The sequence below is a fragment of the Canis lupus genome, chromosome 27 (genome assembly GCF_003254725.2).
Source record: "Canis lupus dingo isolate Sandy chromosome 27, ASM325472v2, whole genome shotgun sequence".
In the NCBI taxonomy this organism is placed as follows: Eukaryota; Metazoa; Chordata; class Mammalia; order Carnivora; family Canidae; genus Canis; species Canis lupus.
Window position 1 is genome coordinate 28,043,188 of NC_064269.1, and position 23,830 is coordinate 28,067,017.

The 23,830-nt window shown below is 34.7% G+C and overlaps 1 protein-coding gene across 23 annotated transcripts in view; it reads right to left on the bottom strand.

Annotated features, from left to right (window-relative positions):
* PLEKHA5 (pleckstrin homology domain containing A5) overlaps window positions 1-23,830 on the bottom strand; it is a 242,712-nt gene that overhangs the window by 34,817 nt on the left and 184,065 nt on the right. For 11 of the 23 annotated variants that reach the window (XM_049102693.1, XM_025455265.3, XM_035707576.2 and 8 more), the window contains 4 exons: window positions 12,627-12,689; window positions 11,350-11,430; window positions 11,066-11,215; window positions 989-1,090 (listed from right to left, as the gene is read on the bottom strand). In XM_049102693.1, coding sequence (XP_048958650.1) covers window positions 989-1,090; window positions 11,066-11,215; window positions 11,350-11,430; window positions 12,627-12,689 — 396 coding nt within the window. Of the gene's footprint in view, window positions 1-988; window positions 1,091-11,065; window positions 11,216-11,349; window positions 11,431-12,626; window positions 12,690-13,186; window positions 13,223-18,064; window positions 18,146-23,830 lie in introns of all 23 variants that reach the window. The other 12 variants (XM_049102689.1, XM_035707581.2, XM_025455253.3 and 9 more) reach the window with 2 other exon arrangements.

The window sequence follows — 23,830 nt, forward strand, 5'->3', positions numbered from 1 at the left end:
TATTAACTCCACTGTTCAAAATAAATGTTACAACCACATGTAGTTACTTAAATTTAGATAACTAAAATGAAATACAATAAAAAATTCAGTTTCTCAGTGACACTGGTAACATTGCAAGTGTCCAACAATGGCAGGTGGCTAGTGGCTACTATACTGGACAACACCAATAGAAGAGAGTTGGTTTTCTTCAGGTCAACCTTATTAACTTTTATTCTTTGTATTGACTTGTCTGTTGAGTCCACAGGGTTTCCAATGCAGATGACCAAAGTTATATAAGGAAGGTCACAAGCATGAAGTGACTTTTATTATCTCCCTTTGTCAGAGCAACACTTATTATTGTTTCTATTTTACAAACAAGAAAATTAACACTTGGAACTTGATTCCAGATCTGACTGTTTATAAAACTGGATTCTTTACCCAATAGGGGAAGATACAACTAAGGACTGCTGTATCTCTTCCCTTATTCGATAACATAGCAAAAGTCAATAGGCTAAAATAGTTTGATATAAGAGGCATTTATATAGAATGGATTAGAATACATTTTTATTTTTTTATTTTTAAGTAATCTTTATACCCAATATGGGGCTTGAATTCACAACCCCAAGACCAAGAGCTGCACACTGTACTGACTACGGTAGCCAGGTGCTCTGGATCAGGATAAATTTTATAAAAAGATAAATTATCCTTTATTTGAATTATCCATTTAATTCAACACTTCAATACTAACTTCAGTATAGTTAGCTAGGAGCCCAAAACATGAAAGGTATCATACCATGTGCCCAATAGAATAAAGAACACTTTTAAACAAAGAGAGATGGGCTACTTTGTGGGATAGTAGGATTCCTATCATTGGAAGTATTTAACCCAGGTCTTAAGTGGCTAGTAATGTAAAAACTATTAAGGGTATGCACAAATCAACAAGGTGGGTTGTACAGTATCAGTCAAAGCCAGTTGAGACAATGCAAAAAAAAAACATTCATTTCTGTACCTGAACTTCACCAAGGCGGTCTAGCTGTTCTTGCATCTGGTTCCTGGTAACAGTTACATCATATTCTAACTTATCATATTCTCTCCATGCTCGTTCCAGTTCCTAAAATCAAAGAGTGTTAATTACTTTAATGGGGAAAATGTGCCTTTACATTGTTATTACTGTAATGACAAACTTTTTAGGTTTTAGAAAATTGTGTATTTTATATTGGGCAAAATAAAAACTTTTGTAATTTATTTTTCATTTTCTTTACTGTATAAAGCATTTTCTTATCTGTCATGATTAAAATTTCTCCATAAATAAAAAAACACTAAATAGGTTGTGTTTTAGCATGTTGGATTTTCAGAAACACCAGAAGCCTGACATATCTCTACTTGGAATTTACAGTAATGTAATAAACCTAATTCAGCTAAACAAGTCGGTGAAACCCTGCTCATAAAGACTCAATATAGATGCTATTTTTCTCCTTTGGAAAAAAATCACCCCCTCACCCTAAAATCACAGAGGAAATTTTCACATTGGTCTTTAACCACCTGCCATCTATTGAATATGGAATGATTCTATATATGGTCAAAAATACCATCTCACTGTTTCAGGATACTATCTACGGTAGTGTAGGTACTCTTCTATGGGTTGTAATTACTCTTCATACATTTCAGAGTTCTATGAAGTCAACAAATTGATAAAGTAAGGCACGGACTCTGATTAGTTTTATCACTAGTATCTAGTGTGGTACTGCACAGGTAGCATAAACAACAAATACTGAACACTGTTGTAAAATGAATTAGTAACTCTTGTCTAAGAACCTTCCATGACCAACGATTTCATGCCCTGAACTGTGATGAATGAAGCCTGCCCTGGGAAATGTCAGTTTAACAGCAATAGTCTTGGGATAAGGAAAGAGGGAACTGAGAATGGAGGAAAATTACTTTAAGTAATTAATATTACTTAAAATAATCTAAACATTTTTTAAAATTGAAGAGTAGTTGATACAATGTTACATAATAATCTTAACAGTTTGGTCCTAAGGGTTGTCCTTTTATTTTTTTTTATTTTTAAAGATTTTATTTATTTATTCATGAGAGACACAGAGAGAGAGAGAGAGAGAGAGAGAGAGAGAGAGAGAGGCAGAGACACAGGCAGAGGGCAAAGCAGGCTCCATGCAGGGAGCCCGATGTGGGACTCGATCCCTGGTCTCCAAGATCACACCCTGGGCTGAAGTCAGCACTAAACCGCTGAGCCACCCGGGCTGTCCTTTTTTTTTTTTTTTTAAGATTTATTTATTTATTTATTCATGAGAAAGAGAGAGAGAAAAGAGAGAGAGAGAGGCAGAGACAGACACAGGCAAAGGGAGAAGCAGGCTCCATGCAGGAAGCCGACGTGGGACTCAATCCCGGGACTCCAGGATCACACCCTGGGCCAAAGGCAAGTGCAAAACCGCTGAGCCACCCAGGGATCCCCCACCACTGGAGATTTTTTATCATCTCTATATTATATAGGTAATTGAGGGGGTCTACTTAACTGATTTCACAATGAATAAAATTTTTAAAAGGTAGAAGTGAAAAAGGACTAAAGATTTTTATCTCATCAATGTTGTGTAAATATTAGTCTTCTTACTTGGCTTCAGCAAACTATTTTTACCTGAATAAATAAGGTTGGTTGGTTGGTTGGTTGGTTGGTTATTTATTTATTTATTTATTTATTTATTTATTTATTTATTTATTTATTTATTTATTTATTTATATCTCCAGACCAAATGGCAGCCCAGCAATTAAGTAGGATGGCATTGCCAGTCTAACACCTAGCCTCTTGTGTAGAAAAGCCAGGTTTAGGGTGGGTCTAAAGGCTATAGAGGCATCCAAATGTAAGAACATTTTAGGAAGGTAAGAATCCTTGTCTTTCTTATCCTAAAAGTATAGAAACATACTTTCCAGAGTCAGAGACTGAGGGCTAGAAATTATTTTAAAGGCAAAGAAACACAATATACTTTCTTTCTTTTTTTTTTTTTTTAAGATTTTATTTATTTATTCATGAGAGACAGAGAGAGAGAGAGAGAGAGAGAGAGAGAGAGAAAGGCAGGCAGAGGGAGAAGCAGGCTCCATGCAAGGAGCCCGATGTGGGACTCGATCCCGGGTCTCCAGGATCACACCCTGGGCTTCAGGTGGCACTAAACCGCTGCGGCACTGGGGCTGCCCCACAATATACTTTCAAGTTTTCTAGCCTGCAAAGTCCTGCCACTGCACGGTAACATTTGGCCTGAGTCCCATAATCCTACTGAGCTTACCTGTTTCTGCCTTTACTTCTGGGCTCCTCAAACATGATTATGGGTGGGCAGAACACAAATCAACAGAGGACACCAAGAAAAGGGACAGCACTGGCATAACATCAGTTTCTCCCAATACCTGGCTGAGCATTTCTTTTTTTTTTTTTTAATTTCTTATTTAAATTCAATTTGCCAACATATAGTATAACATCCAGTGCTTATCCCATCACGTGCTCTCCTCACCTCATCAGTGCCCATCACCCAGTTACCCCATCCCTCCAACCTCCTCTCCCTGGCTGAGCATTTCATTAAAGAATTCATGGATCACACAAGCACCATGTTGAAAATCTTTAAATACAGCCTGTTTTTTTTGTCAAGAAGATAATATACAGGTACAATAAGGCAGTAAAAGGGGTAATGACTTTTAAACATACAATTATTGTAAAGTCACAGGTATTAAGTCAGGAAATAGTGTTTTTGATAAAAAATGTGGAGAGTTTCATGTTATATACAGTTAGGAGAATAAATGAAATCTTGCAATCTACAACCACATGGATGACTCTCACAATGTTGAAAGAAGCCAGAGTATATGCTACATGATTAACCTTTTATAAAGTTCAAAAATAAGCAAAAAGCTAACATATAGTTGAAAAATTAGGTAGTAGTGTTCTAGGGAAACAGTCACCGGAAGGGGAGTTTCTGGCATGCTAGTAAAAATTCAATGTCTTGATATGGCTGTCAATCACATCTGTGCACTTAAATTGTGCACTTTTCTGAGAATATGTTATACTTTAACAAAGGTAAAAAAAAAAAAAGTATGTGCATGTTTAAGATTGTTATAGGGATGGCAGAAAACTTCAAAAATTTGACTTAGTCTAACTTTAGGATGTGGAACAAGTAAAATGAGGATTTTAATACCTAACAATGGAGCCAGAATGAACACAGATTATGATCTTTATTAAGAAAGTATTAGGACTAATGATTCATCTCCAAGTTTTTTTTCCCCATCTCCCAAGTTTTTAATGTAATAAGACCTTTCCTTTCCTTCCCCCCTCCCTTTTTTAAAAAAGATTTTATTTTTAAGTAATTTTTATACACCCAACGGTGGGGCTCGGATTTATTATCCCGAGGTCAAGAGCTGGATGTTCTAATGACTGAGCCAGCCAGGTACTCCTCCTTTTCTCATCCAATATCAATGGCAATTTACAACCAAATCCACCCATGGGGACAGCAACACAATGTGCTACATACTTATAAATGTGTAATCTTTATTTATAATCTTTAACTTGTATCTGTAGTTTCTAATATCTTTGAAATAAAACTATTTTCCATTTCAAAGTGGTTATTGTTTATTATGCAAGTTTAAATAAATCTGCACAATTATAAATGTAGAAAAACTAGAATACAGGGAAAGAAAAAGAAAATATACCTATTATTGTAATACGCTTTTGTTAGCATTTTTGTGGATTTTCTTTTAATCTTTCTCAGGCATACACAATGGAAATTTCCAAATATACACAAAAGCCAAGACCCACTCCGAATTCAACAGTGCAGATATGTGGCCAGTCTGTTTTCATCTACAGTACTCATACTCTATCTTTGCGGGATTATTTTAAGGCAAACACAAAGCATCATATCATTTCATAAGTACTTCAGTATGTATTTCTTATTTATTTATTAAATTTCAAAATTTTTATTTATTTATTTGAGAGAGAGAGGCTGAGAGAGAATATAAGCCAGGGGGAGAAACAGAGGGAGAGAGAAGCAGACTCCCCACTGAGCAGAGAGCCTGAGGTGGGGTTTGACCCCAGGACCCTGAGATCATGACCTGAGCTGAAGGCAAGATGCTTAACAGACTAAGCCACCTAGGCACCCCTTTTATTTTATTTTATTTTTTAAAGATTTTATTTATTTACTTGGGAGAGAGAGAGTACCAGCAGGGGGTGAAGGGGAGAGGGGCAGAAGGGCAGAGAGAGAGAGAGAGAGAGAGACAGGGAGGGAGAAGTAAGCAGACCCCTTCTTGAGCAGGAAGCCAAACATGAGGCTTGATCCCAGGATCCCAGGATCATGGTAGAGGCTTAACCAATGGAGCCACTCAGGCGCCCCTTAGAATGTATTTCTAAGGAAAACAAAATGAAAAAATAACATGGAAATTCTTGCTTTAAAAATCCTTAACATATACCTCTTAAAAATAATTCTTTTTAAGGATTCTATTTATTTGAGAGAGTGTGTGAACGCACAAGCAGTGAGAGAGATAGAGGGAAAGAAACAAGTAGATTCCCCAGTGAGCTGGGAGCCCAATGTGGGTGGGGCTTAATCCCAGAACCTCAGATCATGATCTGAGCCGAAGTCAGACACTTAACTGACTGAGCCATCCAGGTGCCCTCTCCTTAAGATTTTTTAAAAGAAAATTACAACAATTTCCCTGATCCTCTTCTCTATTCCCTTGCTACTCATATGGGAATGAGATTGGGTCACTTGCTCTTCAGAATTTCTCCTATTCTACATTTTGCTAGTTGAATTCCTGTGGTATTCCTTACATGCTCTTCTGTTTCCCTTTATTTCCTACAAATTCGCAGTTACATACTGAAGCTTGTTGAGATTCAGATTTGACTTTTTGGTAAAAATACCTCACAACTACCGTTGGGTGCTTTCTACTGCAGCACATCAGGAGGCATATCCCATCTGATTATCTCTTTTTTGGGGGGTGGGGATGTTGTATTGTAATTATAAAATAACCAGGTGTTTTGGGGATCCCTGGGTGGTGCAGCGGTTTGGCGCCTGCCTTTGGCCCAGGGCGCGATCCTGGAGACCCGGGATCGAATCCCACATCGGGCTCCCGGTGCATGGAGCCTGCTTCTCCCTCTGCCTATGTCTCTGCCTCTCTCTCTCTCTGTGTGACTATCATAAATAAATAAAAATTAAAAAAAAATAAAAAAAAGTTATCTTGAGGGTGCCTGGGTTTAGATGGTTAGGAGTCTACCTTTAGCTCAGGTCTCAGGATCCTGGGATAGAGCTCTGTGTCAGGCTTCCTCCTCAGCGGGTGTTTGCTTCTCCCTCTCCCTCTGCTTCTCCCCTGCTGCCTATGCTGTCTCTCAAATAAATAAAAATCTTAAAAAAAAATTATCTTGGGGCACCTGGGTGGCCCAGTTGGTTGAGCGTCTGACTTTTGGTTTTAGCTCAGGTCATGATTTCATGGGTCATTAGATCTAGCCTTGTGCAGGCTCCGCACTCAGTGGGGAGTCTGGTTGAAGATTCTCTCCCTCTATCTCTCCCTCCACTCATGCATGTGCTCACTCTAATAAAGAAATAAACCTTTAAAAAATAAAAATCTTTCAAAAAAAAAAATCTTTCAAAACAGATTCCATGCCAATTCATGGATTTTGATGAACTACTATAAAAAATAACACTTTACTATAGCCATGTTTCTCAGAAACTCTTTATTACACTGAGAATGAATGAATATATGAAGATATTTAATGTGCAAGCTTCTCCCCAAGGCAGTTAAGTTCTGCTTCTGTGTCCCTGTAAGTTTATAATCCTAAACTCTAGTATATCCCCTGGAGTCTAAAATCTGTTTACTTACGGTTCTCTTAGCCAGAATCCAACTAAGAACACAAACCAGTTTAATGGGGGTCTATATACATCCTGCTTATTCACTGTAATCCTGGGTAATCTCTCTCAGTTTTCCATTTTTAACCACTGCAATAATAGTACCCATGCCAAGGCGTTATGAGGATTATTATGCACGTAAAGTACTTAGAATCTAGCACCCAATAACTGCTCCAAGAAATATTCCTGATTACTCTTATTTTTTTTTCCTTTTTTATTTTTTAAATTTTATTTATGATAGTCACACAGAGAGAGAGAGAGAGAGAGAGAGAGAGGCAGAGACACAGGCAGAAGGAGAAGCAGGCTCCATGCACCAGGAGCCTGATGTGGGATTCGATCCTGGGTCTCCAGGATCGTGCCCTGGGCCAAAGGCAGGCGCCAAACCGCTGCGCCACCCAGGGATCCCCCTGATTACTCTTATTACTTCATATATTGGTATTATGTTACAGTGGATAAATGCAAAGCACTAGTACATGATTCAAGATGAATGGGAGGCCTTTACATCTGCTCTGTAATGTCTGAAATTCCAGTTTTGGATTTTTGAGTAAGATAATTTAAATTTGATTCCAAAGTTCCAGAAAATACAGGTTATGTGACTACATAAATAGTGAAATGGAGTAGAAAGTAGAAAAGCTTTGGAATTAAAAAGTCCTTGGATTTGGTGTTGATTCTGTTCCTTATTAATTATGATTCCTGGAATCGTCTCCTAAATAAGCCATCTTAACCCAGTTCCTCATCTTGGGCTTTGCTTTCAGAAAAGACCCCAAACTAAGACAGTGACACACTGAAAAATTTTAAGCATAACTGATTATTATTATAACCTTTCTCACTAATCAGGCTTAGGTAAGAAGAAGTAGAAGCAAAGTGAGATCACAGAGGCATTATGTGCTTAAAGTATGTAAGTTTGTTGGATGGGGCTAATAGAGGGAAGACAGAATACCAAAATAAAGAAAACAAAATGGGGAGACTGTTTTACATGTCTGCTTTGTGTTAATCCCAGTTTTATGTACCCAAATGAACAACCAGGTGAGGAGAAGATATTCTCAGAATCAAAGCTTTGATCAATAGAACCATTAATGTTAAACCTCTTGTATCTTTTATACTTCATGACTTGGATTTGAACCAATGACCTCAATCAACTGTGAAAGAATCCAGAGGAATCCTCTGGGATTCTGCCAGAAAAAAGGTAATTCAATTTTAAATCTAATCAACATCCACTGAGTGTCAGCCATATGCTGTTAAGCATCATTTGTAGCCTTGAGCTACAAATATGAACAAGTTTACAATGGCAAAAGTTATATTCTATGTAGTAAGACATGTCTCAGAAGAATGAATTGAGGATTATAATGACCACTGAATAACATTGAAGCCAAAGAAAAAGAAAACTGGAAAGTGATCGTATGGGTAACAGCCAGAAAATGGGACATTTAAACAATTAATTCCTACTAAAACATTTTTTAAAAAAGATTTTATTTATTTATTTGACATACAGAGAGTGAACATGCATGCACAAGCAGGGGGAGCAGCAGAGGGAGAGGGAGAAGCAGGCTCCTCACTTAGGGAGCCTGATGTAGGGCTAGATCCCAGGACCCTGGGATCATGACCTGAGCCAAAGTCAGACACTTAACTGACAGAGCCACTCAGGCACCCCCTACTGAAACATTTTTAAACCTACTGATCAAATTTAAGTTACTAAACTCATTTGGTAAGAGAAAAAATAACAGTTCAATTGAACATTGTATATCCTCAGAATCTTCTAAAACAGATACCAAATCATAAAATGGCTCCCAACTACATTTTTTTTATTTTTATTTTTATTTTTTTAAAGATTTATTTATTTATTCATGACAGACATAGAGAAAGAGAGAGAGGCAGAGACGCAGGCAGAGGGAGAAGCAGGCTCCATGCCGGGAGCTTGACGTGGGACTCGATCCCAGGACTCCAGAATCGCGCCCTGGGCCAAAGGCAGGTGCCAAACTGCTGCGCCACCCAAGGATTCCCCTACATTTTTTTTAAATAAAGATTTTATTTATTTATTCGTGAGGGGCAGAGACACAGGCAGAGGGAGAAGCAGGCTCCATGTGCAGGGAGCCGGACATGGGACTCGATCCCTGGTCTCCAGGATCACACCCTGGGCTGAAGGCGGGCGCTAAACTGCTGAGCCATGAGCCACCCAGGGTGCCCCAACTACATTTTGATTTGACGCAGGCTGCCATAGGGATACTGAGTTTTTCATTAGCTTGGCATTGACAGTTTAGCCCCATTTCCCCTTTCTAATGTCATATTCCTAATCCTCTATTCCAGACAGTTACTTTTATTTCTTATTTCTCCAAACACGTCTCCCACATTCTCATCTCTGTGTTGTGGTTCAAGGCATTTTGTCACTCTTTACTGCCCCTTTGTATCCAAATCCTACATCCCATTGGTTAACTAAGTGACTACTTCTTTGTAGACATTGCAGGTGCTTTTATTTCCTTTGTGACTCTATTATGAAAACCTATGTAGATTAAAATCTTCAGGATTAAGCTTGCAAGACCTGGGTTTGAATTCTAGGCTTAGCATTCATTAGCTTTTAACACTGGGTAAGTCATTTGGTTCAGTCATCAAATTTTTTTTTAAAAAGCAGGCACCACACTGAGCATGGAGCCCAACACGGCTCTTAAACTCACGACCCTGAGATCAAGACCTGAACTGAGATCAAGAGTCAGATACTTAAAAGACTGAGTTACCCTAGTGCCCCTCAATCATCAAATTTTTAATGCACATCCCACTGGGGTACATTGAGCTGGAGCTAAAAGTACAAAGATGAACAAGACAGAGTTCTGATTTCAAGGAGATCACAACTAAAAGGATATTAAATTCTTTAAAAAAATCTATGAATACCACAGTATAATTAAGAGAATCAATGAAATGATGGAAATAACAGTATTTAAAAATAAGAATAGGTATTTTAAATATAGGGTATTAAGAAGCACAAAACCATGTGCTGATTTATTTGCAATCATGATATATATATTCCTTTTAAAAACTGCTCACATTTAGGAAATTGATTCAGTGTTTAGAACTGAAAGAAGCCATGTGGAGATTCTGCTAGCTTGGAAGACCTCTCTTAGTTATGCTGTAATTGTCTGTGGACCTTCTTAAAAGGTAGCTGCTGCCTCCCTGAAGTTATAGACAAGGGTATATTAGCAGTTTTCTCTTTGTAACAGGTGGCTTTTGCTAGGATTTTTCTTTCAAAGGGCTGCTTGGGTAGGAGCTCTTACTAGATTTAGAGATAACGGGTCACAAGACCTAAAGCAGACTGTTTAAATAGTCAATTTATAAACTCTGATGAAGACTTTTAGATTTGGTAATCCCAAGTGATATAAAGCATCAGGAGTATAAGTTAAAAGATTCTAATTATGTTTCTTATTCAAACTTACCTAAACTGAGATCACACAGTAGCTATGAAATGATAATATCAATGGCTTCTTAAAAGCATTTCACAGGTGTCTTTTATTGAAATGGTTGATTAAATGAATTCAATTACCACTTTCCCAAAATTATTCTATCTCCTGAAAATCCATGAAATATTTTTCTTTTTTGTAAAAAAAATATTTTATTTTCAAGTTATCTCTACATCCAATATGTGGCTCACACCCACAACCCTGATATCAAGAGTTGCATGCTTTACCAACTGAGCTAGCCAAGTGTCTCGAAATACTTACTCTCTTAATGTAATAAATGTTAACACATTTAAGAAGTGTTTATTTGGGGGCGCCTGGTTGGCTCAGTTGGTTAAGTGTCTGCTTTCGGCTCAGGTCATGATCCCAGGGTCCTGGGATCAAGCCCTCCATCAGGCTCCCTACTCAGCAGAAGGCCTGCTTCTCCCTCTCTCTCTGCCCCTGCTCATGCTTTCTGTCTCTCTCTCTCAAATAAATAAAGTTAAAAAAAAAAGTTTTCCTTTGAATAATCCATAAGTGGAGTATTTATCTCCCTTGTAAAACAAGTACTTCACAAAAAGAATGCTTATAAGAGAAATAATTATATTTATTTTACACCAGAAAAAAAATCACCCCTTAAGTTTTATTATTAATAACAAATTAATTTCTTGCTATAGTGTAGAATAATCCTAAAGACAGTCACATTACATAGCAACAGATAGAAGGAAAGAACCACGTAATATTTCAGGGACTCTTACTTGAAAAAAATCTGCTACTTACGGCAGTGGCTCGAGAGAGTTCTCTACATGTACTAAGCAGTCCATTTTGTAAATCGTCCCTCTGTAACACCACGGTCTGAATGGCTGCTGGGTTATCTGCATTCATTTCTATCTCTTGGCTGGCTGATAGCAAAGCTTGCTCAAGCGTGTACTATTATAATAAAAATAATTACACTTAATGTTCTGCATCATTGAATTAATTCTTTTTACTTTAGTTTTATCAGTGTCTTGATAATAAGCATAAAAAGTAACATCAATTGTAGATAATAAACATAATTGTCCTACTTTCTCCTTGTGGAGTTGCTGAAGTTTCTCTTCCAGAGCATGTACCACTTTATCTTGTTCACATAACCGGCTTAACTTGGCCTAGGTTTTAAGAGAAAATCTGTTGTTAGCAATTTTTTATTTTTCATCTAATTGGAGGTCGATAGTCCTATAACTGAAGGTAAGTGTAACAGGAAAACACATTTAAAATAGCCAAAGAATAGCTAATTAGGTCAATATTTATTTTAGTCAGTAAAATAAAAAATAGCTTTTAAAGATACAATGCTTAACAAACATGCATATAAAGTGAAAAAGCATTTCAACTACAATATTTCACCTAAATAATTCGAGATATTCTTAGTAATGGAACAGTCTCATATAAGTTTAAGTCATTTCAATGTGGTTAATACTTTTTCTCCTACTAGATAGGTTAAATGATATATACAGTACTTAATGAAAATATCAACTAGATTCTGTTTTTATATTTTAAAAATTATGCTCTTATGTTTAGAAATAATATAAACAAAAGATTGCTTCTAACTGCTACAGTACAAAAAAAATTTGCTAAATGGAGGAAAAATATCATTTTCAATAGTTTAAAGGTTTGAAATTCTTAATAAACCCCAATTTTTAAATTATGAAAATATCAGAGGGTACTCCATGAAAATTTCAATGCTATAGTAAACTAGTTTTTCAGATGTTTGAAAATAAAAACGCTGGATAAGCTATAAATATGCCCCAACTTGACTGCATAATGACAAGTATGCAAGAAACTGGAGATTTCACTTTGTTTGCCATTCTTTGCCATTTATCTATTAAAGTATTCGTTAGACAAAAAAACCAAATGGAATATACTGAAAGGAGAAGGTATAACTCAACAGAATAAAACTAAGAGAAATGAGAGAAGAATGAGACAGTATAAAGAAGAATGCATGGTAAGGCAGCCAATCTAAAATACAATGAAAAAAGAAAAAAAAGATTAAGTTTTAAAAGGAAGTAGTCAGAGGCTAACACTTTCTCTAGAAGACAAGACAATTTTACTTTGTCTCCAGTCCTACATACTTTTTTTGATCAGCAGTGCTTTTTACTTTCCTTTAAGTGATTCTCAGTATGATCAACTGCTAATTACAGATGGGGAGTTGATGATTTAATTTAACCTAATTGTAAAAGAAGAAAAGGCTACTTTATTTGGTGTCATTTTGGAGAGCAAGGGAGGAAGAGGAAGCTTTTTGTTATGCTTAATGTTTTGGCAGAGAATATAACAGAATACTGACAATATATAGCATACTAACACTTACATCAATATCCACTTCTTCAGGTCTGTATTTGTATAATGTGCCTCTACATTCATCTTGTGACAACTATGGGAAAAAATGTTAGGTAGCAAGTTTAAAGATAATATTTAAAAAATATATTTAGCCTATAACTAACATTTTAGATTTAGATAACAATAACAAAATGGGATTTTAATGATTCTTATACTTTAAGAAGTTTAATTCAAACACAGATTACAAAAGTAGAAAAAATTTAACAGTGATACAATATGCAAGATACATAAAAATGATGTTAACTTAAGCTTGTCAAATAAAATAAGTTGGTCAAACAAATTATACAGCACCTTACATTTTCCATTTGTAAGACACACATTATTTTACTGAAAAATTGACAAATACAATCATAGCAACTATATTGAATCAAATATTCGAACCAGGCAGAAGTCAAAACCATCTTTCACGGTATACACATAGTCACACAACTGTGTATGTGTACACTCAAATGTCAACACATCTTAGTACAACTTTATTAACAAAACCTGTAACATACTGCATACATATACATAATATATAAACACACATACACAATATAAACTTATCTTGTTCTTCTGTCTTAAGAACTAAAAGATAATGGGGGAAAAGGATGGGTTTAATTGAAAAGAGGAAACTCATTCAAAACCTCTTAAAACTGAAAGCCTATGTTGTAAACTATGGATAGTCAAATTACATAGAAAGTTTATATGGGCTCATTGACACCATTTGTCTTATGATACTATAAGAAATTACTGTTCCGTGCATTTAAACATCCTTTCTTCAGCTTCTTCCCAATACCTTTTGGTCAAACAAACCTTCATTTCTGCTTGTGTTTATCAAGATTTCAAAAGCCATCCCCGTCAGTTATACCAGAGATAACATCATAGCCTCTGCAGGCAATATTTCACGCTCTCTTATCTTTCGACTTTATATTGACTGCTAAGACAGTAACAAAAACATAGCAGGAAAAATTTACTTGGGCTCATTGCATTTTACTAAGTGGCACACTTTTTCTCAAAGTGGGGATGGGAATAATGTATTGCCACTACATTCTAGATTGTAAAATTAAACTTCATATAAACACATATAAATGCATAAAATTATGAAAATGTGTCAGTTATAACTATATATGCCCACTCTGTAAAAAAAATTGCCAGTTACATTTTTAGAAGGAGGCAAAATTTAAACAGCAGATAACTTTGAGTGGATCTAGAAATGTGGGTATCAAGCTAAAAATGTAAGCATTACAAACATACAATAAAAAATCCTGGATTTACGTGTTTCATTTCAAGACATTACTTTCACGTCCTCATGCAAATGAATCTGTGACCAGTTAAGGGTATGCAGTGATTAAACAAAACTTTCGTAGAAATGAATTATCACATGAAAAATGAATTTAATGACAAAAGTCAGAATAAAGATTATTGAATATGTCCTAAGAAGCGTCAATTGGTCATTCTAAATTAAAGCACCTAGATCCAAGAAAATAATTTGTACTCTTATCTGAAAAAGTAATGAAAAGTTTTAAAAATGCTTAGATCCATGATAAAAACATAATGCCAAAATCAAATTTTCTCATTTATAAGAGATGTAAAGCCTTTAGCTACTAAATGCCCAAATACACTTTACTTAATAATATTTAAAGTTAAATGCAAAACAGCTTTACTAAACCAGAGACTGTAAGTTTGAATGTAGCTGTGGAAAGTGCTACATCTAGATTAAAATATGAATTGTATCCTATATCCCAGGGTCAAGAGAAAAAAGACTAGTATTTTATTTAATTTATTTTTAAAAAGATTTTATTTATTTATTTATTTATTTATTTATTTATTTATTTATTTATTTGAGAGAGAGAGAGAGAGAGAGGCAGAGACACAGGCAGAGGAAGAAGCAGGCTCTATGCAGGGAGCCTGATGTGAGACTCGATCCCAGGACTCCAGTATCACACTCTGAGCCAAAGACAGGCACTAAACCACTGAGCCACCCAGGCATCCCAAGACTGGTATTTTAAAAGTAAAATTTAGCAATCTGTAATACAAATTTAGGGTACTGGAATACTGTTTTTATTTAGGGAATCCACCATATATTCATTTTCACACAAGTTGGCTAATTAATAAAGAATGTGTACTGTGTTGCTGTAATTTAAGAGTGATGGATCCTTATAGCCATAAAAATAAAAATATATTGCACAGTAAGTTAGATTTATTTCATTGTTTCTCTATTTTTAATACTACTGAAAAATTTATTTAAACCCTGTATCATTATTCAATAAAAATATTTATTAGATGCCAACAAAATCTTAAAATAATCAGCCTTCCACTATATATTGCTTTTACTCATCAGAAGAAAAGAAGAAAACAAGATTATTCTTTAAATAATTAACTTTGAAGCATGGCCTATTTTCCATTACTGATAATAACTACTGAGGCTTTTCATAAGAAAAGATGAATATAATCTATTTTTAAAACTTCCATCTAGAATTGAAGAAGTTTGCTACTCAGTCCTCATTGTGAAAATCCTACTAATAAGAAAAAAGTAATTTCATGAATATTCCCATTAACAAGTTCTGCATAAAATCATGTTTCCTGGCAATATTTTTTTAAATCATTTTTCAAATTCATCTTTAGCAAAAGAAAAAAGTTCTGGGTTGAATACCTTCTTTTGAAGTACCTCAGCAATACTAGAAAAGCAAATGAAAATGGTCTATGTAGAATTATGTAAGGTTGAGCAGTGCTCAAGTTTCAATTTGAGAAGTGCATTATACAGACTTTACAGACATACATGCATAGATATAAGGATATGTGCTTTATTTAGAAATAACTTTTTCATAATAAAATATCTAAGAATATTTAAAACACTGGGTTGGCATTAAGTTAAAAAAATTACTTTTGTTAGTCAAAATTTACCTTTCTACAGTATCCTATCCATTTTAAATATGTGACTATATATATTTTTTTAAGTTTATAAATGTATATAGACCCTAAAAAGGATTTTTGGGGAAATATTTTATAAAATTAGATATTTTATGAGGACTCAAAAATGCTCACAGGACTTAGGTATTTGCTAATATTAGTCTGTACCTTTAAAAACAATTATTTGTCAAGTGATTAGTTTCACTGATATTTTGTAAAAATGTAATTGTGAAAGATGGTAGAATGATTAATAAATGTAGAGGGATTTTCAACACAATGTGCACTGATTTAGCATCGGTTTTGATTCAGTTTTAGGTCCTTTTTATATTACCAATTCTAAGAAAATTCCTATATAGGTAATTTTTCAGGTGTGCTCTGTTTTCTAAGAATATGTAAACATAAAGGTTCTCATGCGAGAAAACCCAATGGCTATGATTCAGAATAACAGGTCATAAACATTATATTATATTATATTATTAAATATTATATTGCCACTATATTTTCAGTTGTATTTCAGGAACCTTTTAACACGGGACTGTAATGCAATGTCAGAGAAGCAAACTGTAAGAGTGTACAACATAAACTTTCATGAAGATTTCCTTTGGATAATGCCATTGTAAGGGAAATTTGGAGGAAAAAAAATAAGATCTAATTTCAGTTTATGCAAGTTAATAAAATTTAGGAAGTGTGTCTGAAGGTCACTGTTATCCACCAGTGGTGCCCTCTAACAATTAAGTACTTTATTAATGGATGATTTTAAAAAAAGGACTGACTGATGACAACCTCACCTTGATGGGACCGAGAGTCAACACTGATTACCTGGTCATCAGTTGCTTATCTCATGCCCAGGAATGGCTGCTGATACTAGCCATTCAGAATTTCCTGTTTTGTACAATTTTAGTTTTTTTTTTCTTTCAAGTACTCATATATTTAATAAGGAAATATAATAATGAAGAAATATATTTCTATAAATAAATCTATTGCTCTGGTCAGTGATGCTACTATATAGGACCACTCTCAGATATCGCTACACATTTGGAAAACTCCAATCAGAACTTTTTGTGCAATGAAATAATTTCAATCAGCAATGACTTCTGCATCATCAACCCCGACTACTGATCAATCTAAAAAAGAAAATCCAAACCAAAGCAAACTGAAAACCCAGGCTACCACTCTTCCTGAAAATATGCAAATATGAAAAGTCAAAGTACAACCTATTACAACAAAATGCCTTTGATCTCGTCAATTTATCATATAAAGTGATAAAGTGACAGCTTCAGACACTGAAAAAGGTATAATTCCAGAACAAGGGCAAAAGGTACTCAGCAGAGGCATTTTGGAATGAAATGTCAAGATTATATAATCTGGTTACTTTAAAAATACAGAGGTTTCATTTACTTTTGAAAAGTAAAGCTGTTTAACTTTAAATATTTAATACTTCGTTTCTTTATTGATAGAAAACTTTGCTCAAACACATTACATTGTTTTGAAAACTGTGCTCCTAAGAGTCACCTTACTTACCTTCCTACCTAGAGTTTTAATCTCCCAGATAGGAGGCCCATCCATGATGCGGATTCTGAGATGACTAAAGCAAACCAGTGGCCTGTAAAAGCCAGGGAGTTCAAGGTGCTCCTTTTCACTAGGTGCTTTTATATATTTTAATTCAAATACATTCATTTTTCATGTTAGTTATTTCTCTTCCTCTATATGAATTTTAAAGTATTATAACAGGTCAGAGGCCACAGTAATTTGAAGGTGTTGAAGTGGAAGAAGCTGATGTTGCAAAACACAGAGCTAAGAACATTTAGACCATGAAATATGAAAAAATTGGGATAGAAATGTATAAAATGACTTCTTTTGCAGATCTGCAGATTACCAAGGTCCTAAATTAAAGCCAACCAGCTCCATGGCACATGTTTTGAGTTAGGGAAAAGAATGAGGTAAGATGATGCATATGATGGCATAAGAATGATAAGAATACTGGGAGAAGATATTCCAGTATGTTACGAAGTGGCTATCTTCAGGTCTTACTATATACCACAGTACAGAAACTAGATTTAAACAACTCCCATACAAATATTATCTATTCCTAAGACAGTGGAGTAGGGTAGAGTGTTATGGGGGCTGCCCCTAAAAGGAAAAAAAGATTTTTTAAAAAAGTTTTCCCTAGAAATCAGTTCTAATGGTTTTAGAATTAATCGAAATTAATGGCAATCTAGTAAAAAAATTTGCAAATGTACTGCAGACCTCCAAGTACATATCAATCAAATACTCTGCACAAAAACTTCAGGAAAATGGCACACTTAATATTCAACGGCAAAATGTTCAGCAAAGCCATGCTAAGAATACTGCAGCATCTTAAAAAGCATGGATGAATTGCATTTTTCCAAAGAGACATAAACAAAAAATGAAATAAGAAAACACTAATGTTATGAGTAACTCTGAGGATAAACCAAAACTGTCACTGAGGGATTTTGCAGATGATAAAGCAGTATCATTCACTGTCCAAGACCTTACTTGCTGGTACAGTTGGGGTCTTAGCGCCGAGTTCTCAATCATTGTGTGAACCATGGTGATAATAGGTTCATTTTCTTTCATCTATTTCAAATCAGGAGGAGCATACAGCAAACATCAGTTTACAGCATAGCTAGATTTGAAAGACGACACTGTAAATATAGCCTCTACTTTAATATCTTCCTAATAGTGCAGTTGTTTACATTTTACCCCAAGGTTGTACAGATTTTATAAACCATTCCAAGCAAATATTAAATGCTGTAAAATACTTCCCAGGTTATAAAAAATGTTTACTAATTGCAATATTGCTGCAACTGCATTTTACTTTCTAAATATAATCAATATAGCCAATGAATATCCTCATATACACTAAAATAGATGATAAATCATCATGACTTATTCAAAGAATAAACTGCAGAGCAACAACCTACTTAAAAGGAGAAATTGGCATCATTTAATTATTTAGTAAAAAAAGCTTAAAACAATATTCAGTTCTTTGTAGTACTGATCAGAAAAATACTAGTTCTTATAATATTAAAAATACTAAAATTGTATAATATAATACTCAGTATATCTTGTCATTTATTTTTTTTTATCTTGTCATTTAGATAATCATGTATTTCATTAAAGTTAATTTTGATAGACATCCATAAACATTCTATTTTGGATTTTCTCACAGTATAACACAACATGTAGAATTATTTCAAGACATGCAAACTGAAATTTATTTAGCAAAGACTTGATATATTTCCCTAGTTCCTAAAAAGGCTGAAACCATGTTTCACATTTCCAGCTATGTTGTACTTAATTACTGCCTCTAGAAAAATATTTGTTTTAGTAGGCTCTGGACTCAAGAGCTAAAGCATTCAAAAGAGAATCATCATGCTATATAGAGAGTAAAAGGCCAATGAAGTTGTACCATTTGTAAGCAGACAAGTCTGTTTTTAATGGCACTTGGTAACATACACTTTACATAATTTTCATCCTACATATTAGTGAAAATAAGCATTTTTAATATGGTTAGCAAATGCTATTTTACTGACTCCATTAAATCTACAATAAAAGTTTACTAATCTCTGGGTTAATAAATGCATAATGTAATCAAAAGATAAATCCTGAAAAATGCATTATCTAGACAATTTTATTTTCAGCCTAGTTACTAATGTTACATGTCAATAAAATGTTTTGATTGTCAAATTTAAACTGGTTCAAAATTTAAGTTTTATTCAAGCTAAATACTTTATTTTTAAAAAGCAATTTATTTTTAAATCTCAACACTTGCATATCAATCATACTCAAATTTCGTTTTCTTCCCTGCAATCCTGGCCAGTAAGCAATTAAGACATTTATTAGTGACATTTCATGTATACAGGAAAATAGATGTGTTGATATGCAGTTTAAGGCAATTTTTTTTTACAGTGGTAGAAAGTAACGTATAAATAGACAACTAGAGATATAAATTTTTCTTTAGGAGAAAAAATTTTTATCATGGAAATTTAAGATCTCTTTATATTTTCAAGTGCCCTCTATGTTTTAAGGGAATGTTAGTTACCTTAACCAAATGTGGACCTTGGAACAGAGTGTAACTGTTTTTTGTTTTGGCTTATTCATTTGACTGTATTGATGTAACAGAAGTAAGCTTAAGTCTCTATCCACTTTAAATTTTAATTTTCAAAGCAATCTCACGATTACTATCTTTCACGATTACTATCTTTCAATAGTATAATTGTATAATGGAAATTAGCCAAAAGAATACTGGGCTCAGATTTTTTTTTGTGTTGGGTGGAGGTCAGGTGCATGCAGGCTTTAAAAAATGGAGATCAGAGAGTATCCAAATGTAAACAATACTCAAGATCAAAATAAAATCGCCCACTAAGTCTCAGAAATGTGGCACTACAAATGGGCCTATGTGTCAAATGGCTAGGTCAGTATGGCTCACACCTCTCAGTGGAGATTCAATATAGTACAGATTGAGGACAAATGTTCATACTCTCAGCCTGGCAAATTTACTTGAAGGGACAATATGGTTTCTGTAGAAGGGTAATCAAGCCTGACTTATTTGGTGGACTACTTTGAGAGGGCAAATATGCATGTGTATCAAGGAATGCCATATGTGTGATTGTAAAATGTCTTTATTTAATTTATATGTCAAAGCTTATTAAATACTTGAGTCACCGAGAAAGGTTATTTTCAAGAAGAAACTAACTTAGGAATAGAAAAACTAAAAGCAAAAATAGTATTTAAATTATACAAACTGCAGAGTGTTTCAGAGATCATTTCTGAAATTGACTATTTCTCTTTATGAGACATTTCATACATATCAAATCCCAGAGTATTAAAATTAGAAGTCATCTCTAGAAACTGACAATTTAGTACAACAAAGGAACAAAAATGTTAGCAGCAATTATTTTGAATTGTGGGACTGCAGATTATTTTTTCCGTTCTCTATACTTTTCTGCATTTCTCAAGTTCTCCCCAGAGTAGACAGTGCTTTTCTAATAAAAAAAACAAAAAAGGTATTAAAGAGTCAAGGATAAAAATACATAAACATGAAATAAAATTAACGGAACAACCATATCTTTTGGCAAATACTCTTTGGTGATGCAAAGAAGCCAAGAAAAATTTGAGAACCATGTGTTCCTATCATGTTCAAGGCTGAGAATTAAGGTGGAAGAAACCTATCAGAGTTGACTGGTGTAGTAAGGTCCTGATCTAGAAAACTGTTCTTATAAACTTTTATTCTGTTTTACAAATCTGTATCCACATCAGAAATTTATTAGGAAAACTGTTAACTCATTAAAAAAAAGAAACTAACCTACAGATTTGTAAATACATGTAACTATCTTACAATATCTTCCACCCTTTTTTAAATTATTACTTCGGAAATCAAAATTCAAGTTTAGACCAGGGGTTCTTAACCCACACCCACACCACTTGAGGAACCTGAAAAGACACCGCTATTCCCAGATCATTCTAATGAGCAACTTGAGAAATCTTCGATGTCATTAAAATACCAAGGTGATAGGTTGGTCTAAAGATTCCTTTGGCAGAAGTAACTATGATGTTCTCATAGTGTTAAAGTAAAATATAATTTGATAACAGTGCATACTCTTCAGCTCACACGCTTCTTGAGATTCCATTTTACTACTAATAATCCATAATTACTCAAGAGATGGAGTAATGGAAAGGCAGAAGCAGCAGGATCATTTCAGAATTCCCTAGGGCAACACACCTAGCTAACCAAGAGCTGTTAGCACGAATGAGTAGTGGGCTGTTAAGAATGATTCGAAAGTGTCCTGTATGTGGTGGCTCTCTCTTTAAGGCATGTGATATGCAACAGCTCAAGACACCTGCATGCAATTACCATGAGAGCTCCGTCCCTCTTAAGCGATTTCAATGATCTGACAGAACTTTCACTCTTTCCAGATTTATAGAATTAGAAAGACTAGATCTGCTTTATCTAATATATTCTAGAAGTAGGCTAGCAGTTCCTTTCATTTAAAACACCTCTCAAATATTCTATATTTTAATACTAAGAAACTAACTTTGTTTCTGTAACTTAATGAAACATATTCTATCTGGCTTTGGCTATGTAAACTTTAAAATAGCTTTTCAGTTTAAGTAGTAAACAATTGGGATGCCTGGGTGGCTGAGCGGTTGAGCATTGCCATGATCCTGGAAACCTGGGATCGACTCCCACGTCAGGCTCCCTGCATGGAGGCTGCTTCTCCCTCTGCCTGTGTCTCTGCCCCTCTCTCTCTCTCTGGGTCTCTCATAAATGAATAAATAAAATCTTAAAAAAAAAAATAAAGTAGTAAACAATGACATAATACATAGTGCTTCAATGGAGCATTCCATTAGAATTTCATGCTCAAGTTCTTAAAAAAAAAAAAAAAAATCCAACAATTCTCTTCTGATTTGAAGAGAATCCTAAACACTTATTATGATAGTGGTGTTAACAGCAAATGTATTTTGTTTTAGGGAATGAGAGCCAGAGAAAGACTATTAGTATGTGGAAGATGTTTAATGATTCACTTGGAAATGAGTTAAATGCTTTACTTCCAAATACTTTAATTCCATGTTTGACCTAACAGCTAATATAAGTTTAGGTTTCAAGTTAATTGATAAATTATATAGCTATTAATAATAAGATTCATTATTTTATAACAATAAAATGAGAATGTATGATCCAGGTATTACACTATTTTTATAACTAACTTAAGCAATAAAAAAAGAATATATAAGTGGAAATAACTTGGAAATACACTTAGGTAATGTCAATGTATTTGTTTACCAGAAAAACACTTATTTTTACTTGAAACTTTAAGTCCAAATGTTTAGAAAAACTACCTAAGAAGTCTGATACTTAATTCCAGCCTCTTTCTCAGTTCTGAGGTATGCTGGGCTAATGTGAACAAACAGTTCTTTTTTTTTTTTTAAAGATTTTATTTATTTATTCATGAGAGACACAGAGACAGAGACAGAGAGAGAGAGAGAGAGAGGCAGAGACACAGGCAGAGGGAGAAGCAGGCTCCATGTAGGGAGCCCGACATGGGACTTGATCCCAGGTCTCCAGGATCACGCCCTGGGCCGAAGGCGGCGCTTAACCGCTGAACCACCTGGGCTGCCCCAAACAGGATCTTCTGATATTACTATCAGAAATATCTTGACTTAAAAACTCATCACTAAAACACCTTTTCAACATAATCATATGTAACTATGTCACACTTAGTAGGATCTTGAGCAGAACTTCCCAACTGACACCTGTAGGCTGGGAATGGATTACAGGTGTGTGGAGATAGGGACCACCTCAGTCCTCAGTGGACCTACCATGTCGCTGATAGCACCTTCTTCAGTTCCCACCAAGGTACTGTACAAATATCGTTACTTTCTATATGTGCCACACATGAAGAGGTTAGAAAGCACTAAGATAGTGTTTATTTCAGAAAACTGGACTTTCCTTCTGTCTTTGGTGTTTCTTGTGATAATTTATCTCAATAGTTCTCAAACTTGACTAAAAAAAAAATATCATCTGGATATTTAAAAACATATACAGGCTGGGTTCTGGCAATTCTTCCAGGGACTAGGGGAAAGAGGGCCCAAGTATTGTACTTTTTCTGAAACATCCACTGACGGTTCTGACAGGAAATCAGGCTTGACAACCATGGTCCCATCTTGGCATTAACTCAAATAATTGAGGACTAATTTCATCTGTCCTCAATAAAGAATTTTTCAAGGTTCTGATGAGTTGGTACTAAAGGTTAATCAAGCTATCTGCACAAATATCAAGATGAAAAAATTCCAAACTAATTGTCTAAATGCAAGTATTCCATCTACATTAAAACATTATCTTTGTATGAGATAAAACATTAAGATATTAAATCCCCTTAAAAAATCAGCTGAATTTCATTATTAATATTATTGGTGGACTTTGCAGAATCATAGGGGATCTGGGGGTGCCAGGAATCCAACTGCCAGCTATTCCATTTGTCTAGCAACTCCTAAATATCAGTTTCAAAGTTTCTATCTTAGAAATTAGGCCAGCTACTAATGCAGAAGGAACAGGATATTCCAACTCATGACAAAAATACTTCTGAATAATTTTGGGGTAAATGGTAGGAAAGAGAAAGATCAGCAGTAACCAGAGACAAGATGGCCATTCATATCATTTACCCTTGGAAAAGATTAGTTCCTGAATCTTCCTTTAAGAGGTGGTTAAGTAGGGATCCCTGGGTGGCTCAGTGGTTTAGCGCCTGCCTTTGGCTCAGG